General features: G+C 35.1%; 1 protein-coding gene across 5 annotated transcripts in view; it reads left to right on the forward strand.

Moving 5' to 3' along the window:
* PCNX1 (pecanex 1) overlaps window positions 1–27,861 on the forward strand; it is a 144,141-nt gene that overhangs the window by 43,773 nt on the left and 72,507 nt on the right. For 2 of the 5 annotated variants that reach the window (XM_081049093.1, XM_081049095.1), the window contains exons 6-8: window positions 4,160–5,869; window positions 12,430–12,562; window positions 17,762–17,946. In XM_081049093.1, the coding sequence (XP_080905219.1) occupies window positions 4,160–5,869; window positions 12,430–12,562; window positions 17,762–17,946 (2,028 nt within the window). The remainder of the gene's footprint in view (window positions 1–4,159; window positions 5,870–12,429; window positions 12,563–17,761; window positions 17,947–27,861) is intronic. The other 3 variants (XM_081049096.1, XM_081049097.1, XM_081049094.1) reach the window with 2 other exon arrangements.

The raw sequence follows: 27,861 nt of genomic DNA on the forward strand, positions 1-27,861 counted from the left end.
CAGTAATCCAGGATACAGATTAGGGTAATGTGAAGTAGTCAGACAGTGGGTATAGAAGATACTGAGAGGATATGTTGATGTTGATGGATTTGGATATATCTTGTGAGAAATAGTAGTCGTGGATGACTTAAGGTTTTTGGGTTAAACAGTGAGGAAGATGAAATCCCTGTTAACTGAAAGGGGGAAGACTGAGAAGCAGCAGATTTAGGGTGAGGGAGAGCAGGGAGGAGGAGGGTAGGAGAGGGAGTTCAGTTTGCGGCATATCAGGTACAAGATGCTGTTACACCTCAAAGCAGGAATGATTAGTAGAAATTAGGTCTGGATTTCAGGTAAGAAGTTTGGGTAGAGGTTTTAAATTTAGGAGTTTTCAGTGTATAAGTACTGGGGGGGAAAATTCAGTCACGTTAGCTGTGAGGTCGTGTTATAAAGTTAATAAACTAACAGGGCGAGCCTGCATGGTTGGCCTGCCAGGAGTCTAGATGGCCTGGGTCCCTGATCCAAATCTGTTATCTTGGCTGTGCTTTGGCACCACCTAGTGGCAATTGTTCATTTGGACTTAAATGTCAGTTGGAGCTCTTCTGGTTCTCTGGCTGGTTTGGATTTATATGACAGTGACCTTTACTTAGTTGGTTAGCAGTTAATTGATTAGCTAGCATTGGTTTTATCAACATGATTCAGGATAATTGGGAGAAAACTGAGCTCGTGGGGCTGTGTGCTCCCCTTTTTCACCACTAAGAAGCGATATCTACAGTTCCCTTTTCCAGACTGACTTGTGTCTTCCCTACTCAAGATCAGAACTTTAGCCCATCCCTATATGAGTACTGGGGCTTGGTAGGAGATGTAGGGAACTAGTTATAAGTATTTCTGAACTTTAGTTATCATGGGGCCAGAAAAATGGATGAGTTTTCTACACAAAAGAGAATGTAGATGGAAAAAGGAAAAGTTCCAAGGATTGAGGTCTGAGCCACTCCAGTTTAATAAAATAAGTCCAGGAGATTGAGTGTAACAACTGGTGAGGCAGAAGGAAAACCAGGGGGTGGTAGCTGGTGTTTGAAGGAGAATGATCACGATCAGTTTTGTCACCTGTTGCTGATAGGTCAGGAGATAGGTCAGGAGTGAGGCTAGGCCGCTGGAGTAAACAGTGTAGAGGGTGGTTGTGACTTTGATAAGCATCTTCCTGGGATGGGATTAGAATACGTGGAAGACAGAACTAGAGGAGAATTGAAAGTGAGTATAGACTATTCTTTTGGTGAGTTTATGTAAAGGGGGTCAGATGTAAGGTGAGACCAGGGAAAATGGGGATAAAGGAGAGATTTGGATTTTGTAAGAATATGTAGGAGAAATAACGGCTTGTTTTTTATCATTGTCAGGGACGATCCAGAAGAGAAGGAAAATAGGATTTTTGTTTATGAAAGTGATATATGCTAATTTTAGAAAATACAGTTAAGTGTGAAGAAAATAATTCATACTTCTGCCACTGAGAAAACTGTTATTAGTATGTTTTTGGTGTATCACTTTTAAAACATTTTTCATTGTGATATAATTCACATATCATAAAATTCACCCTTCTAAAGTGTACAATCCAGTGGTTTTTAGTATATTCACAAGGTTATACACCCATCACCACTATCCATTTCCAGAACATTTTCATTACCCCAAAAAGAAACTCAGACCCGTTATATTCCCCATTTCTTTCTTCACCCAGCCCCTGGCAACCAATAATCTGTTTTCTATCTCTATGTATTTGCCTATTTTGGACATTCTGTATAAATGGAATTATATGATACGTGGCTTTTTGTGTCTGGCTTCTTTCACTTGGCATGTTGTTGCATGTATTAGGACTTTATTCCTTTTATGGCTAAATATAATGTATTACTTTTAACATTCCTACAAACATATGCACATATACTCTAGTATTCTTTTTAACTCTTACAGATTGGAATACTTTTTATATAGTGCCATCTTTTTCACTTAAGTATTTTCTCATATTATTACATAATCTTTGAAAACATTTTTAGAGCCTGCCTGATATTATTAATAGACATCAATTTATTCACCGTTTTTTATTGAAGATTTTTATACTCTTTGTGTTTTAAGAAGTTTCTTAACAACCTGAGCACTTTTTTTTGATAAAACCTTATATACATACCTGATTTTATCCTTCAACAGCAATTTCTAGAAATAGAATCCTGATTATGGTGACTATACTTTTGAACGGCTTTTGGCCATGTTGCCAGATTGCTTTACAGAAGGTTAACCAGTTTGCACCACTGTGAGCAGTATGTGAACATGCCTTTCTTACCTTCAACACCACTAGTAAATCACTGGAAAAATATTGAATTATGTGAAAAATAGTATCTCTTTGTGTTGATTTGAGCTTTGACTACATTATACATTACTACCAGTAAGAAAAATGTCTAAGAAAGCATATTAAACATTTCCTAAAACCACTTGAAGTTCAACTTTTTATGATGGTACACTTATTTAGCAACATTGAAAAAAGTGTGCATGTATTAAAGTAAGCTTGGCTGTGTTTTTTAAAATAAAAATTAAATTTCTGTTTCATTAATGTCTTAGAAGGGAGTTGGTTTTGATCATTAGCATTTTTTAAAAACGTCTTTTGCGTATAAGAATTAGTGATTTCAGCTACTTGTTCAGTTAAGTTTTTAATTCTGTGAAATTCATAACCTTGAAATGTGACTATCACACCAGTCTGTAGTTGCTTATTAGAGATATATTGAGAGTTTTTAGAAATACTATAAAAAAGTAAATACAGCACTAACTTTCAAATTTTGGAATTTAGAGAATATAAGAACCCAAGCATAGTGACAGCTGTTTTAGACAAATAATAAAGAACATAGATTTTACTTATCTTGAAGACTTTAAAACGTAAGATAAAGCTTACTAGGTCATTTGTAAATCACAATTTATATGGTACTTTCTAGAGACTGTGTCTCTAAGTTTTTAATTATTTAGATCTAATTTAGATTTAGATTCTTTTAAAAGAATATAAACATTTCTAATGGATTCTTGTTATATGTTAATCTTAGTGCGAAATGTATGCTTTTGTTGAGATTCTACTGGGAAGAGTCTGACTTAACTACAGAATCTATTATTGTATTTTTTCCATGCAGTTATGACAAATAAGAATAATTTTTCTTTTTATTGAACTAACGGCAGATTCAACCATCCTTGTCCGTCAAAAAGTGTATAAAAATTAGCTGTTGTGTTGTTTGGTTGTCAAGCTCTATTTCAAGATAAATTACAATATAGGTAGGTAGATAGATGGATTTATTTATAGCTACATACATAGTATATATGGTAACTCAAGTCACCAATCACTGCCCTAAATGGAGGGTTAAAGATATACTTACAGATAGATATAAGGGGATATGTATTTTTTTCACGAGGCATTTTGTAATTGTTGTATCAACAATGAAACAAGAAAATGCAGTATTTTGCCTCGTAATTATTGTTTTAATCTTTTCAATCATTATGAACGTCAAGCTATCTTATATCATTATGTCATACCTTGTTTAGGCATTAGTCAGCCTGTTGAAATTTTTTTTTTCCTGTTTTTGATGACTCTAGGATTTTGTTGATTTGTAAAATAATCTTTAGTTTTTCAAAAAGATTTTTGTATTGTGCTAGTGAGGTAAAATAATGATAGTGACCATTAATTTGTCAGGCACTGTGCTAAACAATGTGTGCTATAACTCAGTTATTTTGTGCTACTACTCGGTACTGCACTGACACTGCATTTTACACAGAAGAAAACAGGCTTAGAAAGATAACCCAAGGTTACCCCGATAGTAAGTTAGAGATAGAACTCACATAAAAATCCAGGTCCATTTTAAACATAATCCTTTGTTGTTTCTTGATCTAGCGCTAGTCTACAGAACCTTTTCTAAGGCTATTAGTTCATTCTAATCATAGAATGCTTTCTTTGTGCAGCTGTGAAATAGAAACCAGTTCTTTGGAATGATTAACCAACTGTTATTCAGTGAACTCCTTGAGAAATTGTTTATACTTAATTTACTCTATGCTGCGAATTCTTTCCATTGTTAAACGGTCAAAACAAAACAAAACAAAACAAAAAAACGGTAAAAAAGCAGATCAAAGATTTGTGTTAACATTTCCAAATATGTGTTTGAAACAGATTTGGCAACGGATCGGAAGCTCTTCCGTCTGGTCTCCAATGATTCCTTCATCTCCATTCAGCCTTCCTTATCCTCTTGTGGACAGGACATGCCACGGGACTGTAATGACAAAGTGAGCCTGCCAAGTCACAGCCACCACCACCATGTTGATCAGTCTCTGTCCAGCGCCTGTGACACAGAAGTGGCTTCTCTTGTTCCTTTACATTCACATTCTTACAGGAAAGATCACCGGCCGCGAGGTGTACCGCGGACTTCTAGCTCTGCTGTGGCGTTTCCAGATACTTCCCTGAATGACTTCCCTCTGTATCAGCAAAGACGTGGGTTAGATCCAGTTAGTGAGTTAGAATCTTCCAAGCCTCATTCTGGATCCAAAGAATCCTTGGTGGAAAACTCTTGTTTATCTGGGGAATTCCAGCTTATTGGTGAGCTGAAAAACAGTAATTCTCAGCCACCTACAAAAAGTGGGAAGAGCAAACCTTTGAAAGCAGACAAAAGCGTGGACAGCTTGAGGAGCCTAAGCACGCGGAGTAGTGGGTCAACAGAGAGCTACTGCAGTGGGACAGACCGGGATACGAACAGTACTGTCAGCAGCTATAAGAGTGAACAGACCAGCTCCACTCACATCGAGAGCATCTTGTCAGAGCATGAGGAGTCTCCTAGGGTGGGAAAGAAAAGTGGTAGGAAAAAAGAGTGCTGTGCCAACCCAGAGCACAAGAGTAGCTGTACTAGTGACAGAAGGACTAGTAGTGAAAAGACTGCGTTGGAAGTGAGTACAAATAGTGGGGTTCAGGAGGCTAAGGATTCTAATACCTCCGATGACGTGCACAATCAGAGAGGTCTCAGCACCTCTGCATCTGAAGAAGCCAATAAAAATCCCCATGCAAATGAATTTACTTCGCAGGGGAACAGGCCCCTTGGGCAAACTGCTGAAAACAAAGAGGGGCAGAGTGATAAGCCCGCTGTTTCAGTGGACTCAGAAGTTGGGAAAGACATTGGTGGGAAGCTAAAGGAAGGGGATGTACGACCCAAGTCCTCTAGCTTAATCCACCGGACAGCCTCTGCCCATAAGTCAGGCAGGAGGCGGACAGGGAAAAAACGGGCCAGCAGTTTCGATGCCAGTCGGCATAGGGACTATGTTTCCTTTCGAGGTGTTTCAGGTACCAAGCCACACAGCGCTATATTCTGTCATGATGAAGACTCTAGTGACCAAAGTGACTTGAGCAGAGCATCAAGTGTTCAGTCTGCTCACCAGTTCAGCAGTGATAGTTCTTCTAGCACCACTTCTCATTCGTGTCAGTCTCCTGAGGGCCGATACAGTGCTCTAAAGACCAAACATGTCCCTAAAGAGAGGGGCACTGACTCTGAGCACACACACAAATCTCACTTGGGTCATGAAGGAACTGGCAAAAAACGGACAACACGTCGGACTTCCAGCACAAATAGTGCCAAGACTCGAGCGCGAGTCCTGAGCCTGGACAGTGGCACAGTAGCGTGTTTGAACGACTCCAGCAGGCTCACGGCACCTGAAAGTATAAAACCCTTAACCACTTCAAAATCAGATCTCGAGGCCAAAGAGGGAGAGGTGCTAGATGAGCTGTCTTTATTGGGACGGGCTTCCCAGCTAGAGACAGTCACTCGATCTAGGAATAGCTTGCCAAGCCAGGTTGCGTTTCCTGAAGGTGAAGAAGGACAAGACACAGTCAGTGGAGGTGAGTAAATTACAGGAAGAGATTTCCCTCAAGTCACTGCAGTTATTGCTACTACTGATTGTAGAGTACTACTCATTAAACTATGCCTTGGGTTAATATCCCCCCCTCCACTGTTATTAAAATTGACTTTCTTCCACGAAGGAGATGGTTATCTTGGAGGTTTTTGTATGAACACCAAGGAAATATTTTTTCAGTTGTATTCTTTGAATATATCAGTTTGTTCTTGATGACATTCACTTGTATCTAAGCCAGTTGCCACCTGTTAATATTTTACCAGAAATAACAAAAATTGGTCCTCTTCCTTCCTTGTACAGCAATAGCAACAACAAAATGTAGAATTTTATTAGGGCACCAAACCATGTTTAGTCAAATCTTACATACTGTGTGGCACTGAATTTTCAGAATGAGATCACTCAACCTGTTATATAAGATTTTCCCAAATATTACATTAGCTCTGACTATGTACTTTGAAAACTCTTTTATGTCTCTCTTTGGTTTTATTATTTGCTCACTTAGGTTTTAGGCATTAACAACTTTTTTTTCTGTAACTACACACTTTTCTTAAGGTTTATTAAATCGATGTGTATATATAGTTTAGTATCCATCAATGGATATGCTCCTGTGATAATAGTGATGGTGCTTTGGTTAAAATAATAGCTTATTTATTTCAGGTTTATGGGAAATTGTCCAAAATTTGATAGGTGATCTTATACTATCTTATACTATCAGTATGTTTGGCCATTATGTTTATTTCAGAGTTGTTTCTTGCTATTTCCTCCTGCTCAGAATAGTTTGTTTATTCTGTTCTGCTTATTATGGAATCTGGTTTTTAAATAGAAGGAAAAGAAGGAAGTTTTCTGTTGCCAACACTGTAACTTTTTTATCTTCCATCTCCATTCCCTTTATTTAAGCTTATATTTTTAGTTTTAAAGCTTTTAGTCTGTTGGTATAATAACATTCAGTCTCTTATTAAAATGTAAGCTGAATTTTGTTTGTTTGCACATTCTGAAACACATGGAACATGCTTTTTCTTTCAAAAAATTGTAATTTCAGAAGTTCACATTGTGGTAAATATTCTCGTCTTTTGGTATAGATAGTTTCTAACAAAGATTAATTTTTAATGAGAATGTAAAAGAATGATCTTTAGTATTTAGTACCTAAGAAAGAAAATAGTCTATCACACTTCAATATTGAGAACTAATTATATCTGAAGCGATTATAACCATTTGGTGACAATATAATACATTCTTTTGAGTCTTTGATGTGAATATCATTCTGTTTTTCATAGCTTTGAAATGCTTTCAGTGATTTCTCACACAAATCATATCAGATATGTTCACGACATGTAACAAACCACTGGGTTTTAAAATATAGCTTAATTTTTAAAGTTGTCAGTAAAATAAAATTTAAGAGTGTACATGCTATGATAGAAAAATATTGCTGTTCTACATATTGTTGAAATGTAAATACTAAAAACGTTTGTACAAGAGCTGTAGTAAGTTCTTATGTCTTTGTATTTTTAAAATGTCATTTCCTTTTCACAGGGAATGTGAAGTGTTCTGTTTTTTAGGAAAAGTTATAGAGAAGGTCTTAATTACTTTTTGGTGCAGATCTTTGACTAATAAGAGCTCTATTTTTCCAGATTCTAGCTATTGCTTTATTTGTGTTCTTTTTAAAAAACAAATACATAAATCACTGATTGTTAATAAAAAACAAATACTGAACTAAAAATTTCCATGCATTTTGATAGAATAAATGTAATAATAGTCTGTGGGCTGTTAAACGTTTTTTGCTAAAGGAAGGCATTGTAGGGGTTGTTTTTATTCGAGCTTCATTGTGTTTAGAATTAAAATACAAGGAAAACTCAACTGCTTAACTGTGTTGAGGATTTATATTTGGTGGTTTTGGTGGTTTTGATCATATTTTATTATGGGTTTGTTTGGGCTTTTTGGAAAATCAGAGGTAGTGGGAGGAGATGTTTTGATTCTTGTTATTTAAAAATTACATAGCATCTCAGATACTTGGTAAAAATTTATTTTAGCCTTATTGTTAACAGTCCTTTTTGGCAATTTAGGGGAAAGTTTTCTGGGCTATCTAGTCTACTTTACATACTATATTTCTGAAATGTGTCAGCAAAACAGAGGGTACTGCTTGACCATTCATATGCCTATACGTAAACCATAAATACATTTTATCCAAATAAATTGGGAGGTTTTGATGAGTTCTCCATCGATTTCTTTTTGTTTTATTTTTAAGCTGAGTGGTGTTGGTACTGTAGAAGGATTGAATTTAGGAAGTGTACTTTATTAAAGTGCTAATATAAAATACTCTAAAATAGGAGTTAATGTAACAGTGACGTGGAGTCATACACCCTTGTTAGTATATGGGCTCAGCTGTAGTTATGGCTCTAGGAAAATCACTTACCTTCTTTAAGCCGCAGCTTCCTGATGTTTCATTGTGTTGATAACAGTATCTATCTCATAGGGTTGTTGTGAGGATTAAAGGAGTTAGTAAATGTAAACTGCTTAGAACAGTGCCTGGCACATAGAAAATGTTAATAGTGCTGTTATTTCTATTATATAGGGCTGTTTATTATGCTACTCAAATGTGTCCTGTTCATAAAGTAGAGGAAAACGATGAAATATAGAATGAATTAGAGATATTCTAGTTGTGCCATTGTCAAACTCAACAATAGTAAAAATAAAAATATCCGAATTCCTAATTTTTTACACAATACCAACAAAAAAACTTCTATAACATCTAATCTAGTACTATGAATTTTAATCTTATTTAGGTAGCAATATGTTGTGTAACTTCTAATAGTCTCATAACCAGTAACTTTTCATAGAACTTCTCACCATTAATTAAGTACTTTGGTTAAAATTGGATTTCATCAATAATGTTCTGCAATAGCTTAGACAGGAAAAAAGTTTTAGATTGAAACTAAGGCATTTTCTGTTGTTGATCTCTTGTTTTGCATATTTTTTTGTAATTGTAAAGTATAGCTTTAATAGTTTGACTAATATTTTAAGAATAAAAAGGCACAGACAAGTTATGTGTGATAGAAAAGTGTTGTTTTTCTGGCCAGCATTACTTTGAAATAATTTTTCTTTTGGGTTATATAAATTTACTTACTGCATGATTCAACAGATTATAAAGAACAACCAGAATGGAAAGGTTTATATTCGCTCTATTATTTTTTTGTATTTTTTTAAAAAAATTCTTAACCTGTTTTTCTGTTTGAGAAAATCATTTTCAGTGTAATGTTTGGGCCATTCTGTAAGCATAAAATAGTATACAATTATAATATTTTTGTGTTGGGAACCAGAGATAATCTTTTGTTAAGGGTATATTACTTTATTCAACTAAAAGTCAAATCTTTTTCGATAAATAATTTATGAGGGCTTATGCCATACGTTTAAATAGAGGTTGATTATTTTGAACCCAGATATATTAAACAGAAAGAAAAGATGAAGACCACTGCATAGAAAGAACATGTAAATTGAATCCTTTGTACATTACTAAATAGAGGGCCTCTACATTCCAATAAAATAATTTTCTGATCTCCCAGTCAACATAACAAATTAGAAGAAGCCAATTAGTAGACAGGGAAGGGTGCTTGTAGAGGCAAAAGTAATGACAGCAGAAGAAAGACACGGTTAACGCTAAAGGAGAAGCTGGAATAACTACAACTCAAAGCAAAAACCACAATGTTGTGGGGTCATTCAGTGCAGGAACAAATTGTCTTTTTAATTTTAATTGTGATCAAGGCCATCATAGTATCATAACTTAATGCTGTATTATGGTATAACACAGTAGTAAATGTGTATGTGACTGACCTCGACTTATTAAGGAAAGAGTTTATTAGTTTATACCGAGAAGAAAGCTTAGACATAAAAGCACATAGAACAATGTTCATTAAGTATAGTGAACAGGTTTAGATGCTTCAGTTACTTGGAAAAACTATCTTCTCTTAAAAAGTATCAAGGAAAGAGGTATTTATTGATGGACAAATAAGGGTCTGTATATAGAATTCCCCAAACCAGCCTAATACCCAATTTTGTGTGGTAGGAACAGACATTACAGTATTTATTTTTCTGGCAGCAGTGAAGTTCTAGATAAGGAATCAAATGGTTACACTTGAATAGAGGTTACACCTCTAATTACTAACTGGATACTCTGGCAAGCCTTTAAATCTGTGCCTCAATTTCCTCAATTGTAAAACAAGAATACCACCCTTCTAGGCTTGTCTCACAGTTAGCGATCAGATTCTAATGAGCTTAGATGCATCAAAGTACCTTGTAAATTGTAGATTTATTGTGAAAACAAAGACACTGATGCCTTTTAATCATTTGTAAGGAAGTTTCCCTTTTCAAATATATGTTACTTCAAATATATTCTCTTCATTAATGTAACTTTTTACATAGGAATCCTTTCACCAAGCAATCAGCTGTGTAATTGACATCATTTTTAAGTGACATCTTATTCTGTACATGTTTGTGCTCAAACTTTCCAATTTTTCAGGTAGACTATGGACAACCCTTACATCCTACCTTACCAAATTTTGTTTTTGTGCATCCCAAGCCATCCTGAAAGTATTTTAGTGCCTTCTGTGCTTTCCCTGTTTTCATTTAGAGTAAAACAAACTGGTAATCTGTTGTTTTAATACTCCCATACGAAAATAAATAGTTGCACTAAAATAATTAATGTAGAACGTATAGAATTTTCCTTAACTCATTGAGATAAATGGGAAGTAACTCCTGAGGTCAGAGGTGTGTCTTGTGGACTGTTTTCTTTTTGATCTTTAAGAATAGATCAGATCACAACTGTCTGAGATGTCTTAGGATATCTGTGCCTTGTGCATGAATTACCTTTGGCACCCAGTGTTTAAACTTGAGTGGTTGTATTAGTATGTCAAAAGTAAAGAACTGAATTACCTGAAGTTCCTTCTTAAACTTACTATGTATGATCGTAATTCAGTCTCTTGAAGTTTTCTTAACAAAGAAACGATTAGAAAGTCAAGACTCTCTTCATTATATCTCAATACAATTGGAGAAAAAAAGAAACATTATCTCAAAGAGTCAATTACTGTTTGGATCCAAAGCCTAATTCTTACTTAGCTGCCTAACTTTAGAATGTCACTATAGTCTGTGAGCTGAAAAAGAAATAAGTAATATAAATAAGTGTCTGGTAATTTGTGACTTATACATCTTACTGGCAGAAGCTTGCCAAATAGGTGAAATAATTTTGTGCTTGTCATTACTTCCATAAAAGAAAACAGTACCTAAAGACAGAGAAGCCAGTGCTTTCTGGAGGTAGTCCATAAATTTCTAATTACAATGGATTAATTACATAGAGAATATTTACTAGTATAGTCTGAGGAGGGGATAAAATGTAAACATTTAAAAGAATATTTTATTGAAGTCAACATTCAAATTGAAGGAAATGGCTATTGGTAAGCAGAAAAATGATTTGAGAATTAGTAATGCTTTTAAAATGTCAAGAAGGCTTGCAATAGAACTGAAATCTAAATATGACATTCTTGATTTTGTAATCCATTTCATACTTAAGAAAAAAATGAATTATCATGTGTTTGGAAAAAATGTTTCTGTACTGAGTTGTTTTGTCTATACATATTTAGTTTCAAAATACCCTTTCTAAAAATAAATATAATTCTTAAAATATTTATATCACTAGGAAGAAATTGTTTTAAATTCAACTGGATAAACAACATTTGTTTAGGAAGCTCAAATCAGCCAATTAGTATGGTTCTGTAAAATTGTATGTAGTAATTCTGTTAAGCCATGTTGTGGTTTTTCTCATTGTATATTGGCTTTAGTTTGTACTAAATTTATTGCTTTTGGATTAAGTTAGGAGTTTCTATACTTTCTTTTTTGCTGATACTTGCTTGGTAATGTTGATGGGATCATTGCTGGGGCACAGATTGGAGTGAAGTTTGATAGCAGCAAACTACTTCACAATTAGGATGTGCTCATGCTGCCTTGAACTGAAGCTCTAAACTAGTTGTGCCACCTGGCAGTCAGTGGTTTCATTAACGCTGCCAAAGTCCTGGCCCACGAAAGTATGAGATAAGCTCACAGCCTACTCCTCAGCTTCAGCAAGAGGCACTGTCATTGCTGCTTTTACTGTCCTCATGAGAGTCAGAAACTCAAGCTCCATCCCGCTGGGCGGAACTGACAAATACTGCACTTTTAAGGCTGACTGAATTAAAGCAGGAATACAGAATATGGGACTAAATGAGACTTGAAAAAAAGTTTCAAACAATAGAGATCTTAACATAGGAAATTAAGGTTGAAGAGAAGATGGTGAGGCCAGATAACAGATCAAAAACATTGTTTTTAAAGAAACACTTATCTTTAAATAAAGGACTCCTACTTTTTTGTATTGATATGACAAACAGTGTATATATGAAAACCGTTTGGCTCCATTAGACAAGTTTCCTTGACTTTCGAGGGTGGGAAGCCAGGGAGAGACAGGCTCAGCTGCTCTTTCCACCTCTGACCTAGGCTCCTATTTGACCTAAGTCTGTCTTAATGCAGCAGCACAGGCCAGCGAGGAGGCGGTGTCATTTCGCCGTGAACGCAGCACATTTAGGCGCCAGGCAGTGCGGCGCCGGCACAATGCAGGGAGTAACCCCACCCCTCCTACATTGCTCGTCGGATCACCCCTAAGGTATGGTATCTTAACATTCCACCAAGCTTAGCATGCATGTAACAGATGTTTTAACCTGTTCTGTCGGTCCCAAGAAAGTATTAAAATAGCTTTGTTTTTTCTTTTTCTTCCAGTTTCCCTCCTGTACTTTTAAGCTCTTTAGGCTTTCTCTGCATGTGACCGTGAGCCTATTGCATTGTGCATGCCGTATGTTGCACTACGTAAACAGAATGATCAGATTGGTTTAGCCAATTTTAAATTGAAAAATCACTTTAGGGTAATTTTAGAAATCTAAAATAAAGACCTTAAGTCAGCTTTTCATTTTTTTCGTACTCCAAATTACTAATATTAATGCAACATCTTTCCCCATCGTCTTGATAGCGTTTAATATGAACAAATATGTACTGAGTGGTAAGCTTGTTGAGGAATAACAGATAACTCATCTCAGCTTTAAGCCAGTTTATTTTATTTCACTAAAATGTATTTTTTTATTTTTCATTGCTTAAAAATTTGTGTCTTTATTTCATAATCACCAGACCTAGTAAATGACACAAAACTAAAATTTTTAATTTATGGTAAAGTATGGCCTTTACCATAGGTAACACACACACACACACACACTTCTGTATGTACATCTATGTAGTGTTTCTCAACTTCTATATGTTACTGAATAAAACTTTTAATTTTTTTCCAGTAACCTAATTAAGAAAGCATACATTTATAATATTGGGAATAACTTTTCATTAAAATTTTAGTGTTTTATTCTCAATTGTGTCAAATCTAATGAGTCTATATCTTGAATTAGAAATGTAAAAATCTGTTCAAAAGATTTGTGCTTTATTTTAAGAATATAAACATAGGCAAAAATATATTATATGTGCTTGCTTAAGCAGTGCATGTGTTATACTGTATACTTTCATTAATCTTTGTGTCCAGAAGCACCACTATCCAAATTATTTTATTTTGATTTGAAATTCAAAAGGGAAAGCATTTGATGAAATAACTGCTGTTGAATGCATAGTAGATTGGAAGAGATAAGCCACTTCCCTTGTTAAAATCTTGTTCTTGAGAGTAGCAAAGTCCTTATTTCTTTATTTTATATTCCTCTGGGATTTTCACCTGATTATTTTCTGGATTTTGCATTACAATCAGGAACTTCATTTTCATAGGTCATTTTCCTAGTTAATCCTGCAGTAATACATACTTCTGTAAAAAAATAGTATGAATTTGTTAAATCAGTATTTAAAATAAAAATGGGAAGGCACCAATTAAGAGACATTTGGTCTAGAAACCTTTCCTGGGCACCTTTGCTTTTTATGAGCCCTCCTCTCCTCTTTCCTTTCTACTGCTTGTCCTTTGCTCCCTGAGGTAACTTTTCTGCTGATCTATTTGAGGGATAGTCCCAATCTGCAGAAAGAGCTCAGCATTTCATTTTACTTTTTCTATTTTGTTTTCAAACCTTTTGCCCCTTGACTAATACTTGCCATAGACGTCTTTGATTTCCTAGTCTATGTTGATATTTCTTAATCCTCTTTTTAATCTTTTCTTTTTAGTCTCTAAAAATCCTTCCATTCTTTGCCACAAATAAGTCTGCTAAGATCCTACTCACCAAACAAATGTAGACAAATTAGTTTTTCTCCCTGCCTGGTGGAATAGTATAAAGAACTGTGTTCTAACACCAGCCATGTTTTTGTAGGTTTTTAAATACATCACCATTCAAATGAGGATATGGTGTGAAATTTATTTGCAAAGGGCTTACATTGGAATTTTTGGAAAGTAGTCTTCTAGTAGTTAGCATGTGGATTTTGTCGAGGTTTCAGGATATTTCCAGTACATAAAGGTTGTATGTATCTTAAATATTAAATAGGCTGACCATATCACGGATGAACTAAGATCCAATTTAGCAGTGAGGAATTAGGAAAAACACTAATAAAACTACCCTTTTAATTACAAAAATATTCAGGTAAAGTATATTGGTGTTAATTCTCAGTGAATTACATAATCTCATCTTAATGTAAATACAGGATGGCATGGTCATGCAAAACTTGAAAAGTTTGTCAAAAAGAAATGGAATAGGTGTGATAATGCTTTAATTACAGTTGCTATATAAATACAAGTAAAATCTTCTAACTTGTTTTAAACTTTAATGAATAGTTTAAGTAATTGACAGTCTAAAAAGCATCTTGGTAAAATATATGTCTCCAAGGATTGAGAGTGAATCATCAGTTTCCTCACAAAGAAAATTTGCATGAAATTTTTATGCTTGTTAGAATATCCTGTTTCAGAATTATTTTTAAAAGTATTTTTCTTAATTAAGTTAGCCTTGTAGGTAGGTTTTGTAAGCCCTTCCTTGTTCTTCCCAATTACTAGAGATAAAAGCAAAAATGAAAATTTAAAAATTTTATAGTAATATTAAGAGTTCTATATTTATATTTATCAACCTAAATATGATATTTTTTAGAACTCTTGTTAATGAACTTGAATGAAAAGAAATCAATACAGTTTGGGGAAGGAAAAAAGCTTTAGTGTATTCTTAGATTTATTTTTAAAAATGGAAGATTGAAAGATCTGTAATCAAATAAGGTCATAGAAATAACTGGGAGTCTGTGATTAGAAATTCATAGGGATCATTTTGTTATGCTCAGGAATGGATCCACCAAATATTCACTGTTTGTGTACTGTGTTCAAGACACTTCTGAGTGTTCTTCGGAATCGAGATTAATAGGAATAAAGTGATCAGACTTGTAGAGTTTACTCTTTAGCTAGGCAGACACGTAGATGACTACCAGTGTAAGTCGGAATGCGTGAAATACTGAATAAGTGGTACAGAGTAAGGAAAGACCAAGACCAACTATATTTTTTTGTCATTTAAATTGGAAATATTAATTGGTAAGATTGCATGTCAGTGATAGCCTAAATTTCTACCTTTCCTTTTGCTGTGCTGTAAAATAATTGCCACTTTTTTCAAAGTGGTAGTTTTGATACGTAATAGTATTACAAAAAAAGCTTAATTCTTGTCAATTATGAGCTTAAGGTAGAGTACAACCCTCCAGGAATAGATTTCCTAACAATCTCTTTAAAAATGATAGGCTTTTTGTTGTTGAAGGATTTTGGAAACAGGAATTTAAGGAACATAAACATTTTATGACTAGCTTTTGGTGTTCAGAGACTTGATATTTACAACCACATAGATTTGGGCTAATTTGCTTTGTTTCTTTCTTCTGGAGGTTTTATGCATTGCCTAGTATTTTGAAAACCTTTTTGTATATTTGGATATTCCTGGATATGTTGAAGATTAGTGTATTCTCAAACATGTTTACATTATAATACACGCAACTGCCATATCACACTTTTTATTTATGACTTGACGTGAAAAAATATTGATAGAAAAATTTGTTGAGTAGATATTCTATGAAATTCTTTTGTCTTCTGCATCTGAAGGGACAATATTTGAACTACTTACACGTTATTTCTTCGCTTGTGAAATTGGGTCATTTTGGTAAGGTTTGTGGATCAGTTAAGATAGTTTCTGAGGAAGAATAACAGACTTACTATATTAGGTTGGTGCAACAGTAATTGTGGTTTTTGCAATTATTTTTAGCCTTTTAAACTGCAGTTACTTTTGCACCAATCTATGTATGTATGAGAGATACAAACATATTTGATTATATTAGTTCTCGAGATCATCTATTGATTTGTGTGTATTGTCCAAAAGTTCTACTCAAAAGAAGTCAATAAATGAATACTTTTATGGTTATGGCTTAAAAAATATACCAATGCCAATAAGCATTGACAAGTCAACATTTTGTAGACTTGTTTTTTTCGTGTATTGCTTACATTCCTATGTTCTACTGAGAGTGTATACTTTCATTGGTTCTAAAAGAAGCCTAGAAAATGAGTGCTGTCACGTAGAGATGGTGGCAATGGTCTATAGTCTACACTGTGCAGTATGGTTGACCCTAACTACTAGCTTCTGCCCACTCTGGTAGCTTTCAGCTCTGGTAGTCACTAGCTACTATCAGTGGCTATTGAGCACTTGAAGTATGTTAGCTGGTTTAGCTAGCGGGACTGAGGAACTGAAAATTTAGTTACTTTAAATCATCACATTTGGCTACTGTATCAGACACTATAGTTCCAGAATATATTCTGTTGCTATTACCACAGGCTTATGCAATATATGCAGTATTTTCTACTTAGTCTTTTATTGTTATTTCAAATTACAGCTATCTTCATTGTCTGCAGCATATGAGATTGTTATTTTATAGGCATCAGAGAAACCATTGCATTGAATTCAAAGGATCAGAGAGGTTGACACTCATGAAAATAATAAAGTAACTGAATGAGGCCATCCTAAGGAGCATTCTTCCTCTTTTTTCCCTAAAAGTTCTAATAATTTTAGTAACAATATAGAGTTGCACTAGACATAATGTAGAGAATGACATAATTACACCCAAAATGTTTTCAGGAGTTTCATCAGTTTAAATTTGAGTATTTTACTAAGAATCTTAAAATTCACAGTGATTTAAAATAAATATATATAGAAACCTAAAACGAGTTAAGAATATAATATAGTTTTAAAAAATATATTAATTATACTTCTTCCAGCATCCCAGCAATCATTCATTTCACTTGGTTGAGTCAGTGTTTGTTATTCTGTTTTTTCTTGCACTAGTTTGTGATTTTCTTTTGATTTAAAATTGTCATCCTGTTTGTATTTGATAAAGATTCTTTGGTTTTCAAGTGCATAGAAATTTTGTTTTATTGTGAACTTGAGATCCAGAATATTTGAAAGAACAATTCTAGAATTAGCGTTACAAAGTTATAAATAAAAGTGCGTATTTAACTGGAAAAATAGGATTTATCTATTGGGGACCAGCTGCAGCCCCCATATATTTTATATGCTTGTGATTCTTCTTTGCTGCTTTCTTTTTTTCTTATATGAGAACTTTTTTTGGCTTGAGGTGGAAAAAAGTCACAGAGTGATTAATTACACATACATTAAATGTTTACTGCATTCATCACTATGAATCAGATTTCTAAGGAGCAGAAGATTTAAGCTGGCAGTATGATCTCTATATTTTATAAAGTTTGTTGGCTCTTTCTCAGGCTACATTGAAAAAGTTGTTTTTTAAAATCAGCTTTTTCTCTATTGACTTCATTCTAGCTATTGTTTTCTCTTTTCTTCCCTGTAATGTCTCCCCAATCCATGTTTTTTCCTAGCCTTCAAGATGGGCAGCAAGGCCAGCAGTCCACAGCCCAGGTCAAAGTCCAGTCCCGCCCCCCTTCCCAGGCTGCAGTGCTCAGTGCTAGTGCCTCCTTGCTGGTGAGAAATGGGAGTGTCCACTTAGAAGCATCACATGACAATGCATCTGCTGTAGGCGGCAGCAGTTTGCACGATGAACTTGGTATGCAGGCCTTATGTAATCTTGGTAATACGAAACTAATGCAGCAGATAATGGGTAACAGTGATTGCAATTCTTTCTTGAGATACCTTCATTTTGGAATGTGCATAAGGGCATTTTTTATCAGATTTGCTCTGTATAAGAACGTTTGACTTTTGCTTTTCCTGGTTTTGTTTCTCTTGACTCTTATTCTACATTTTATTTTGAGTATGTCTATTATTAAAAGGTGGTTAAAAATATTAATAAATGTTCATGCTTTAGTGTTTATAATAGTTTGAGCAGTTCTCTTATTCCTTGGAATTTGTACCATGTGGGGAAATGTTGATTTTTTTAAAAATTTATTTTGATCGAACCTTAATTTCTTTAAATTCTCTGAATGTGCTGCAGGAAAGACAAAAATGCTTTCTTATGGTCTATTGCTATAGAATCTTTTTTTTCAGGTATTCTGTATTTCACTACTTAAGATGAAAAATCACCTGAAGTAGGACTTCATGTAATTCTAAAGGCAGTACTCTGAGGACATCATGGCTCTATACTAATACCAAATAATAACCTTATAAAGCTTTTTTTCTTTCTGTGTTAATCTATAAATATGTTATTAAATAGTTAATTCTCAGAGGGGTGGTACAGTTTAAAGCCTCAGTAATGCACATCCACTCAAATACCTGTTTTGTGCCTTAAAGGCAGTATTTTATACTATGGTTTCTATTTCTCTGTGAAGTCCTGCTTTCTTGTGCTCAGATTGCAGATTAATAACAACTTAAGTAAATAGAATGAAGAAAATCTTGTTATTAAAAAGTAAACAATTGGAAGGATTACGTTTGTTCACTGATTTTGTTTATCAATGTTATAACTGCCTTTCATTTATAAACATGATAATCCTGGTGATGCCTTGACTAGCAGGGTTTATGGTGTAAGGTGCCCAAATTAGGGATAATAAAATTTCAAATGCTGTTTGTTCTGTTCTCTTCCCATTTTGTAAAAATCCTTAGTTGCAGAGAGATATTAATAAATATTAGATACGCATATTGATGAACACATTCTTTAGCAAATCTTATAGAAAATGGTCATCTAAGATACAACATTAGAATGTGTGGTCATTTCTAAATAAAATGAGAGGGCAGTAAAACATTTTAATTTTAGAATGCTTTTGCTTTTGAGTTTGTAATTTAAAGACACAGAGTCTATAAGAAGGCTGCTTGAGAGCGAGAGCAAGGTAGACTTCAATTTAGTCACTTGTTTTGACTTAAAAAGTGATACTTTTTTAGTTGCAGATATATTCAGTAAATAACATTCATACTGACATTTCTCTCGGGTTAACCCAAAATTTCTGTGAACAGAGGACTTGTCAGTTGTGAATATAAAATTTCATTCACCATCACCATTGTCTATTGGGTTTATGGTAGTAGATTAAAATTAAAAGGTTTAAAAAAATGAAAAGGTTTAGTTTTGATTTTGTTAAACTAAACATAAAATAAAACAATAAATGATTTTCCTATATAAAAAAAATTGCTCAGAAAACCTAATAAGCAACCTTTAATTGTAAAGTCCGACTCTAAATGCACGTCAGATTATTGAAAATATGTGTGTGTGAACTGTCTTGACTGTTCTGAAGACAAAAAGGCTTTTCTGATTGCAGGTGACTTGAGCATCTACTGGTGAACATTCAGGATATTCTCTTGAAATTTGGATTTTATCTTTTAGGTTAGTGTTAGCTGCCTTCTGATAGCTAGTTGTTGGCTTGTGGTAACTGAATGCTGCAGATTGAATATATAGTAGTAATGAGCACAGAATAAGCAATCTCAATGGGCAGTGTACCACCTGCTCCGTAGTCCATGGAGTTGGCCAAAAAAGATTCTGAAGATGAACTGCAGCTGAGCTTCCAGGAGCTGGTAGAGGGACTGATTTTTATTAGAAACCCTGATTTTTATAATAGAGTCCACTAGACTATTTCTTTTTAAGATTTTTTTTTTATTGGGGAAAGGAACAGTGTGTACTTTCAGGACTTTCGTTTTTTTTCCAAGTCAAGTTGTTGTCCTTTCAATCTTAGTTGTGGAGGGCGCAGCTCAGTTCCAGGTTCAGTTGCCATTGTTAGTTGCAGGCAGGAGTTGAACCAGACAACTTTGTGGTTGAGAGGATGCGCTCCAACCATCTGAGCCATCTGTGAGCTCAGTGGCAGCTCAGCTCGAGGTTCCGTATTCAATTTTAGTTGCAGGGGGCGCTGCCCACCATCCCTTGCGAGACTCGAGGAATTGAACCGGCACCCTTGTGGTTGAGAGCCCACTGGCCCATGTGGGAATCGAACCGGTGGCCTTCGGAGTTAGGAGCATGGAGCTCTAACTGCCTGAACCACCGGGTCGGCCCCCCCCACTAGACTATTTTTGTTGTGTGGTTTCGTTTTCTACATGACTTTGGTTAACAATAGTAACAATTTTGTGTGAGTAAATTTGGGCATTATATGCTCAAATATGTTAAAGTTAGTTAGCCACAGTAATCCCTGAAAGTATGGACTGTTTACCAGGATTGCTTCCTTCCAAATTTAGCCTATTCAGTTGAAAGTTTTTATATGTACAGTATTTATCTGTAACAATGTATACATATACATAATACATTTGTATAAAACATGTATATCCGCTCATACATATACACTCAAACTTACATATATACACTCGTGTACATTTGAGTGCATATAAATGTTTATGTATGTACACATAGGTATGTACTGTTTGTGCGTTTACTTTTAAACTGAGGAATAGCCTTTTTGGACTAAAGAAAACTTGCAGTCAGGCATTGTTTAATTCAAAGCCTAGGCAGTTTTCCTTCTCGTACATCTTTACTCTGGTGTCATAGTAGGTAACCACATTTGTTTCCTATACTAAACCCTGAGAAACCTTGCATTTTGACTATCATTTCAAAGTTATCAGGAAAAACTGAATTGCAAGTGTATAATTTAGAAACTTGTTGGTAGAATTAGAGAAATTCTTTGTTGGTAATTTCCTTTTCAAAGATGTTAATTTCAAAACTTACCCATCACTTACATCATTTGAACCTCTTTTTAAAAAACAAGTTTGCATGGAAATGAAGTCCGTCAATAAGAAAGAAAACCATTCCTTCTCATCGGTCTTTTATTGGACCTGTTTACTTGCAGTTGATTTCCTACTATATTCTGAATTAAACTGCAGTTATACCAAATAAAACAAGCTATGCTTAGTGCCCAGATAAGTCACACAAGAGACTCTGCATTTAGTTAGCCTTATAGTTCCATTTTATCTCTAGGGAGCTTTTTCTATAAAATTTAGTAGTCACTTCTCAGTTTTTATGTGAATCTCAGATTCCTCTTATGAATTAAGACTAATTGATGCAATGATGAAAAATGCCATTATAGTTGATAGTTAAACTCAATATATAATATAATCTCTCAGAGGAAATGTTCTAGATAAGATCAGATAAAACAGGAAAATTTACGTGTTGTTTTCTGTGTGTGAAATTAGTGGTAATCAGTGCTTTGAAAAAGTATATACAAGTGTATTATTTTTATGTAAAAATACTGTTATAGCTAAGAAATAAGTACAATGCTTTTTTTTTTAAGAATGGGGTTGTCTTAGCAAATGTTTTGCGTGCTAAGGAACCAAGAATGCCATTTTTAAAAATTTTTTATTGGGGAAGGGGAACAGGACTTTATTGGGGAACAGTGTGTACTTCCAGGCCATTTTTCCAAGTCGTTGTCTTTTCAATCTTAGTTGTGGAGTGTGCCGTTCAGCTTCACGTTGTTGTCCTTTCAGTCTTAGTTGTGGAGGGCTCAGCTCCAGGTCCAGTTGCCATTTCTAGTTGCAGGGGGCACAGCCTGCCGTCCCTTGCTGGAGTCGAACTGGCAACCTTTGTGGTTGAGAGAGGACACACTCCAACCAACTGAGCCATCCGGGAGCTCAGCAGCAGCTCAGCTCAAGGTGCCGTGTTCAATCTTAGTTGCAGGGTGCGCTGCCCACCATCCCTGCGGGACTCGAGGAATTGAACTGGCAACCTTGTGGTTGAGAGCCCACTGGGCATGTGGATATCGAACCGGTAGTCTTCGGAGTTAGGAGCATGGAGCTCTAACCGCCTGAGCCACCGGGCCAGCCCTACAATGGGTTTTATGTTTATCAAGACATAAATATAAAATTTATAAATATCAGTGGTAGTGTTCCTCTGATGAATTAAGACTTTCTTAATTTCATTAATGTATTAGAGATTAAAAAGTGATGAGTGAATTGATTTTTCTAAGGTATTCCTTTGTTTCATTACTGTACAGGGATTGACAAAGGAAGTGACAAAGATATCTCACTGAGATAATCTGCTTTACTACAGAACCTGTTAATTTGAAAATGTAGTTGGCTCTAGAAAAAGACTTACAGGAAATCTGGCAGCACCCTGTTACCCTTCTTGTTAAGCAGTTTATAGCAGCTGTGCATTATGAAGCTGTGCTTTTTTTTTTTCTTTTTAACTTTCTAAAGCAGAGACTCAGATGATCTACTTTGAGTGATTTTCATTAGAGTTATTCTTGGTGCTTATAAAAAATTGTATATTTTATGTACCACTGTGTGGCATTTTGGGCTATGTCATAAGTAGGGTTCCTTATTACCAGAAATACAGAGTTAGGGCTATAGGGGACCTTGGAGTCTCTACTTCAGTCACCTAGGTTATGGTAGATCATTTTTATTCATTTAAACAAAGTTACATTCTTTTTGCAACAACCTTGACCTTGTCCTTTATTTGTTACTGTTTAATACAAAAATTACAAAATTCTATATTTTTGTTCCTTTTTGGGGGGAGGGCAACATAAAGTATAAATGAAAGTAAAATGTTTATTTCTGTTGAAAAAATAATCATGCTTTATTATAGCTAGAAGGAAGAAGTGTTAAGAGGTTTGAGGGATATAGTCTATTTATATTTCCTTTGGATAAAATTAGGAAGTGCTTTTCCTGTTCTTGTAACAGAAATACACGTTTATGAGGTCTAACAGTTAAGTTCGCGTACTTGCCACTGTGAGCTTACGTTGGCAGCACTGTACAAACAGCTCGGTAAGGTTTCACAACCTTAGCATATCAGTGTCTCACAGCTGTGTTCATGTTGACATGTGGCGGTGTCTTGCTGAGTGGCATTCATTATTGTTGTTGTGTGTTTTTGTGTGCTGTCACAAGAAAGTCTGAGCTTGAATTAAAATAACGAATAAACATTAAATTTGTTAAACTTGGCAAGAGTGGAAGTAAAATCAGGGACATGTTCTTCCAAGTTTATGAGGATAATGCCATGAATAAAACGGCAGTGTACAAATGGATAGTTTTTCTGAGGGGAGAGAATGCGTCACCAATGACGAGAGGTCAGAGAGGCCAGTAACGAGCAGAACTGATGAAAACATTGCAAAAAATTCATCGATTGTGTGTAAAATCGTCGGCTGACTGTGAGAAGCATAGCAGATGAAGTAAACATCCATCGAGAAACAGGAAAATCTTAACTGAAAAGCTTGTCATGAGAAAGGTGTGTGCAAAAATGGTCCCGAAGGAGTTCCCCTATGAACAAAAGCAAAGGAGAGTTCAAGTTTGCCAAGACCTGTTGGAGAGGCAAGATGATGCTTTGGGCCATGTTATCACTGGTGATGAAACATGGGTGTACCAATACAAACCTGAAACAAAGCGTCAAAGTGCACAATGGAAGTCAGCTGATTCTCCACGAACAAAAAAATTCTGTCAGTCCAAATCAAGAGTCAAAACGATGTTGCTAACCTTTTTTGATATCAGAGGGATTATTCATTATGAATTTGTACCCACTGGACAGTTAACCAAGTTTACGATTTGGAAGTGCTAAAAAAGCTGCGTGGAAAAGTTAGACGCCCCGAAGTTTTCGCCAACAGTTCATGGCTCTTGTATCACGACAATGCACCAGCTCACGGGGCACCGTCTGTGAGGGAGTTTTTAGCCAGTAAACAAATAACTGTATTGGAATACGCTCCCTACTCACCTGATCTGACCCCCAACGACTTCTTTCTTTACCCGAAGATAAAGGAAATATCGAAAGGAAGACATTTGGATGACATTCAGGACATCAAGGGTAATACGACGACAGCTCTGATGGCCATTCCAGAAAAAGAGTTCCAAAATTGCTTTCAAGGGTGGACTAGGTGCTGGCATCAGTGCATAGCTTCCCAAGGGGAGTACTTTGAAGGTGACTGCAGTGATATTCATCAGTGAGGTGTGTAGCAGTTTTTCTAGGAGGAGTTTGTGAACTTAATTGCCAGACCTCGTATGTACATGGATATTCATTGTTTGTAATTTGGAATACTTTAAATAATATAAATGTCTGTTACTAGACAACCCTGGAAGAAATGATACCGTGTTTCCCTGAAAATAAGACCTAGCCCGACCATCAGCTCTAATGCGTCTTTTGGAGCAAAAATTAATATAAGACCCGATAAATTACATTACATTATATTGTGTTATATTTTATATCATATATCATATATCACTTCATATCATATATCATATTATATAAGACCCAGTCTTATAGTAAAAGAAGACAAGGTCTTATATTAATTTTTGCTCCAAAAGACACATTAGAGCTGATGGTCCGGCTAGGTCTTATTTTCAGGGACACGGTAGTGTAGCAACATAGTGTAATATTCAGAACTTGACATATCTGTTATTATACATATTATTGACATAAAAAGCTAAGCTGTTTTGTAAGCAAGAGAAAAAATATTTAGATATTGTGTATGAGGAGAATGATCCATTTGTCTTGGGACAAAATGTATATTTAAAAAAATATACAGCATTCAGAAAAACACAGAATGCTGTTCGCAGTGGCTCTGAGGAATGTGAAACTTTCTTCATTTTATGTACTGTTGAATCTTCTGACGTGTAGTATTTTTTAAATGGAACACAAAAACAATATCACGCACTCTCCAAAAGTCATTAAAAATTTTTAAAAAATTTTTATTTAGGTATATTTGGTATACCGTCTTCTATTGGTTATTTTAGTCTCAGGTGTATAATACAGTGTTTCGATGTTTTTACACCTTGTAATGTGATCACTCCACTAATTTTAGTAGTCACATGTCACCGTGTAAGCTTGTCGTGCAATATTGTTGACTTTATTCCCCTTCCCCTTTTAAACTGTCCTGCTACCCTGTCCTGTCTGGTAACCGTCCCTTTGGTCTCCGTTTCTATGAGTCTGTTTTGTTTATTTGTTTTTTAGATTTCACATTAAGTTGGCATCGTGTAGGACTTTCACTGACTACATGCTCTCTCTCACATACCCATCTACTTAGATTCTTACCTGATGAGTCTTTTTTCTTTTTCTTTGTCTTAAAATCAATTTTATTGATATATAATTTACGTATGGTAAATTGCATCCACTTAACAGGTACAATTTGATAAGTTTTAGCAGATGAGCATACCTGTGAAATACCACAGTCAAGATACAGATCATTTCTCTCATCTTCAAAAAATTCTTTGTGGCCCCTTGCTATCCGTCCTTCCTCCACCTTTGGCCTCAGCAGCCACTACATACTTTATGTCATTGTGGTTACTCCTCTCCAGGAAGTTCATATAAATGATAATATGAACTTTGTGGCCTTTGTGTTTAGTTTTGTGCTCATGTGATGCTTCTGAGATTCATCATATTATGTGTGTTAGTGGTTTCTTGTTGCTGATATTATTCTATTGTATGAGCATACTGTATATTGTACATCCATTAATCTGTTAATGGATGAGTCTGTTGTTTCTAGGTTTTGCCTGTTGTGAATTAAACTTATAAATAGTTTTCTAAAGTGGTTTTACATACCTGCCAACAATGTATATGAATTCCAACTAACTTTCTTGTTGACTTTTGCTATTGTCAGCCCTTTAAATTTTAGCCCCAATGAATTTATAATAGTATCTCATTGTGGTTTAAATTTACATTTCTCACGACTAAAGATGATGAGCATCTTTTGATGTGCTTATTGGCTATACATATATCTTCTTTTGTGTCCAAATCTGTTACTCACTTTTAAAATTGGGTTGTTTGTCTTATTACTGGGGCGTAAGAGTTCTTTTGGTATTTTATATACAACTAATTTGTCAGATACAAATTACAAATATTTTCTCCCATTCTTGCCTTTTTGCTTACTTGATCAGTTGTGATGTCATCAATTATCATTGTAATGGATTACTTTATAAAGAAAATGTGAGATGATGAAATCATAGCAGCATATGAACTAGTACATTCACTTTGGAAATTCACCTGATCTGGGGCTTAGGCAGTGGAAGTAAAGACTTAACAGTGAATTAAGACATGTCCTGTTAAGTCAGAATTAGAGAACAATAGCCATGTCAATAAATACATTAGTAAATAAATCTGTTGGTTGCCAAGCAGTAGATAATGTCTGTCTTTCCTTACCAGTCCTCAGAAGCTGTCTTCGAAAACAACTTGTTTGTTCTTGTACCGGCCCTTTCCTTACCCTCCTGTTTTAAAAACCTAGCACAGTATTGCACATTCCAGGAAGAAGGACTGGTTCTCAGTATTGAAACTTTTAATTAAAAGAAGCATAGTGACTTGATTTCCATTGTGACATAAGAGTTAAAGAGAATTTAGAAACCCAAGACTTTTGATCTAGGACGGGTGAACATACTGTAGCCTTAGGGCTAAATCCAGCTTGATGCTTTTTGTAAATTAAATATGTATTTATGTTATTGATTTGCTGCGGCTGCTTTCACACAGCAGTGGCAGACTTGCATTGTCCCCACAGAGACCATCTGGTCCTCAAAGACTAAGATATTTATTTTCTGGCCTTTTCGAGAAAAAGTTACCTGACTTCTTGTCTAGGGAGAAACAAGTCCATTAACCTATAAGCAGCAATAAACGGAGTCATTTCTGTCTGGGTGAAAACTCATTTTTCTTCAGAGACTCGTAGTCACCAGTCATGGTAATAAGGGGAATTGCTATCCCTGAAATTGGAACTCATCTTAAAGGCTTCCTCTGTTAAAAGTATGATACATTCATTGAGATAGCGTTGTGAACACAATACTTACTGCCATCAGAAATAAGTGCTTAGTGGTAGGCTCCTTGAGTTAGTTGTACAGATAGATGTATATGGTCCTTCGACAGCCTTCTAAAAACCATTATAAAGTTGCTCCCTTGTATCTCAGTATGCTCTTGCAGCACCTTCCTCCCCTAAGAGTAACACTAGAAAAATGAAAAGTCAATTACCAGTGTATCAGAATTAGGCTTGGAGAACACAGAATGAACAGGAGTGAGGGGTTGGGGAGAGGACCCAAAAATGAAAATCATCCAGGGAATGTTGGTACTGCGATGATTAGACGAACTGTACAGATGATTTGTCCTTCTAGTAACCATCTCCATCCAGGATACATAGGTAAAATCAGACATCAAGACCACATAGTTGGGTTTCTTGGGTTTCTTGCATTTAACTTTGTGTCATGTGACGAGGATTCTTATTTATAGGACAAGGTAGAGAATTCCCTTCATTTCTCATGTCTTTTATCAGTATCTTGCGAGTGTTTATCTGAATTTGTCTGCTGCACCATTTATGTCTTCAGGCACATGCCTCAAGTGTCCTTGTTCCTTAAGTCCGTGTCCAATTTTATTCATCTTCCTGTTGATCATCATTTATAAATCGACATATGATTAGTACTTTGAAATCCTCCTGCTTCAAAAAAATAGTTTTGCATAATTAAATCTAATTTTTGTAGACAATAGTTATTATTGAATATTCAAATTTGAGAAACACCAGTGACCTTAACTTTTTCTTTTTATTATCTTTGGAGATGCTATGTCACAGCCAATATCACTATGAAGTCTGAAATTCCAGCCTCCATCTTGTTTATTTTGTCAAAAATTGATTTTTTTCTTTTTTAATAGTGACAGAGTCAGTCTATTAGATAT

This window comes from Rhinolophus hipposideros, assembly GCF_964194185.1.
Source record: "Rhinolophus hipposideros genome assembly, chromosome: 5".
Classification (NCBI taxonomy): Eukaryota; Metazoa; Chordata; class Mammalia; order Chiroptera; family Rhinolophidae; genus Rhinolophus; species Rhinolophus hipposideros.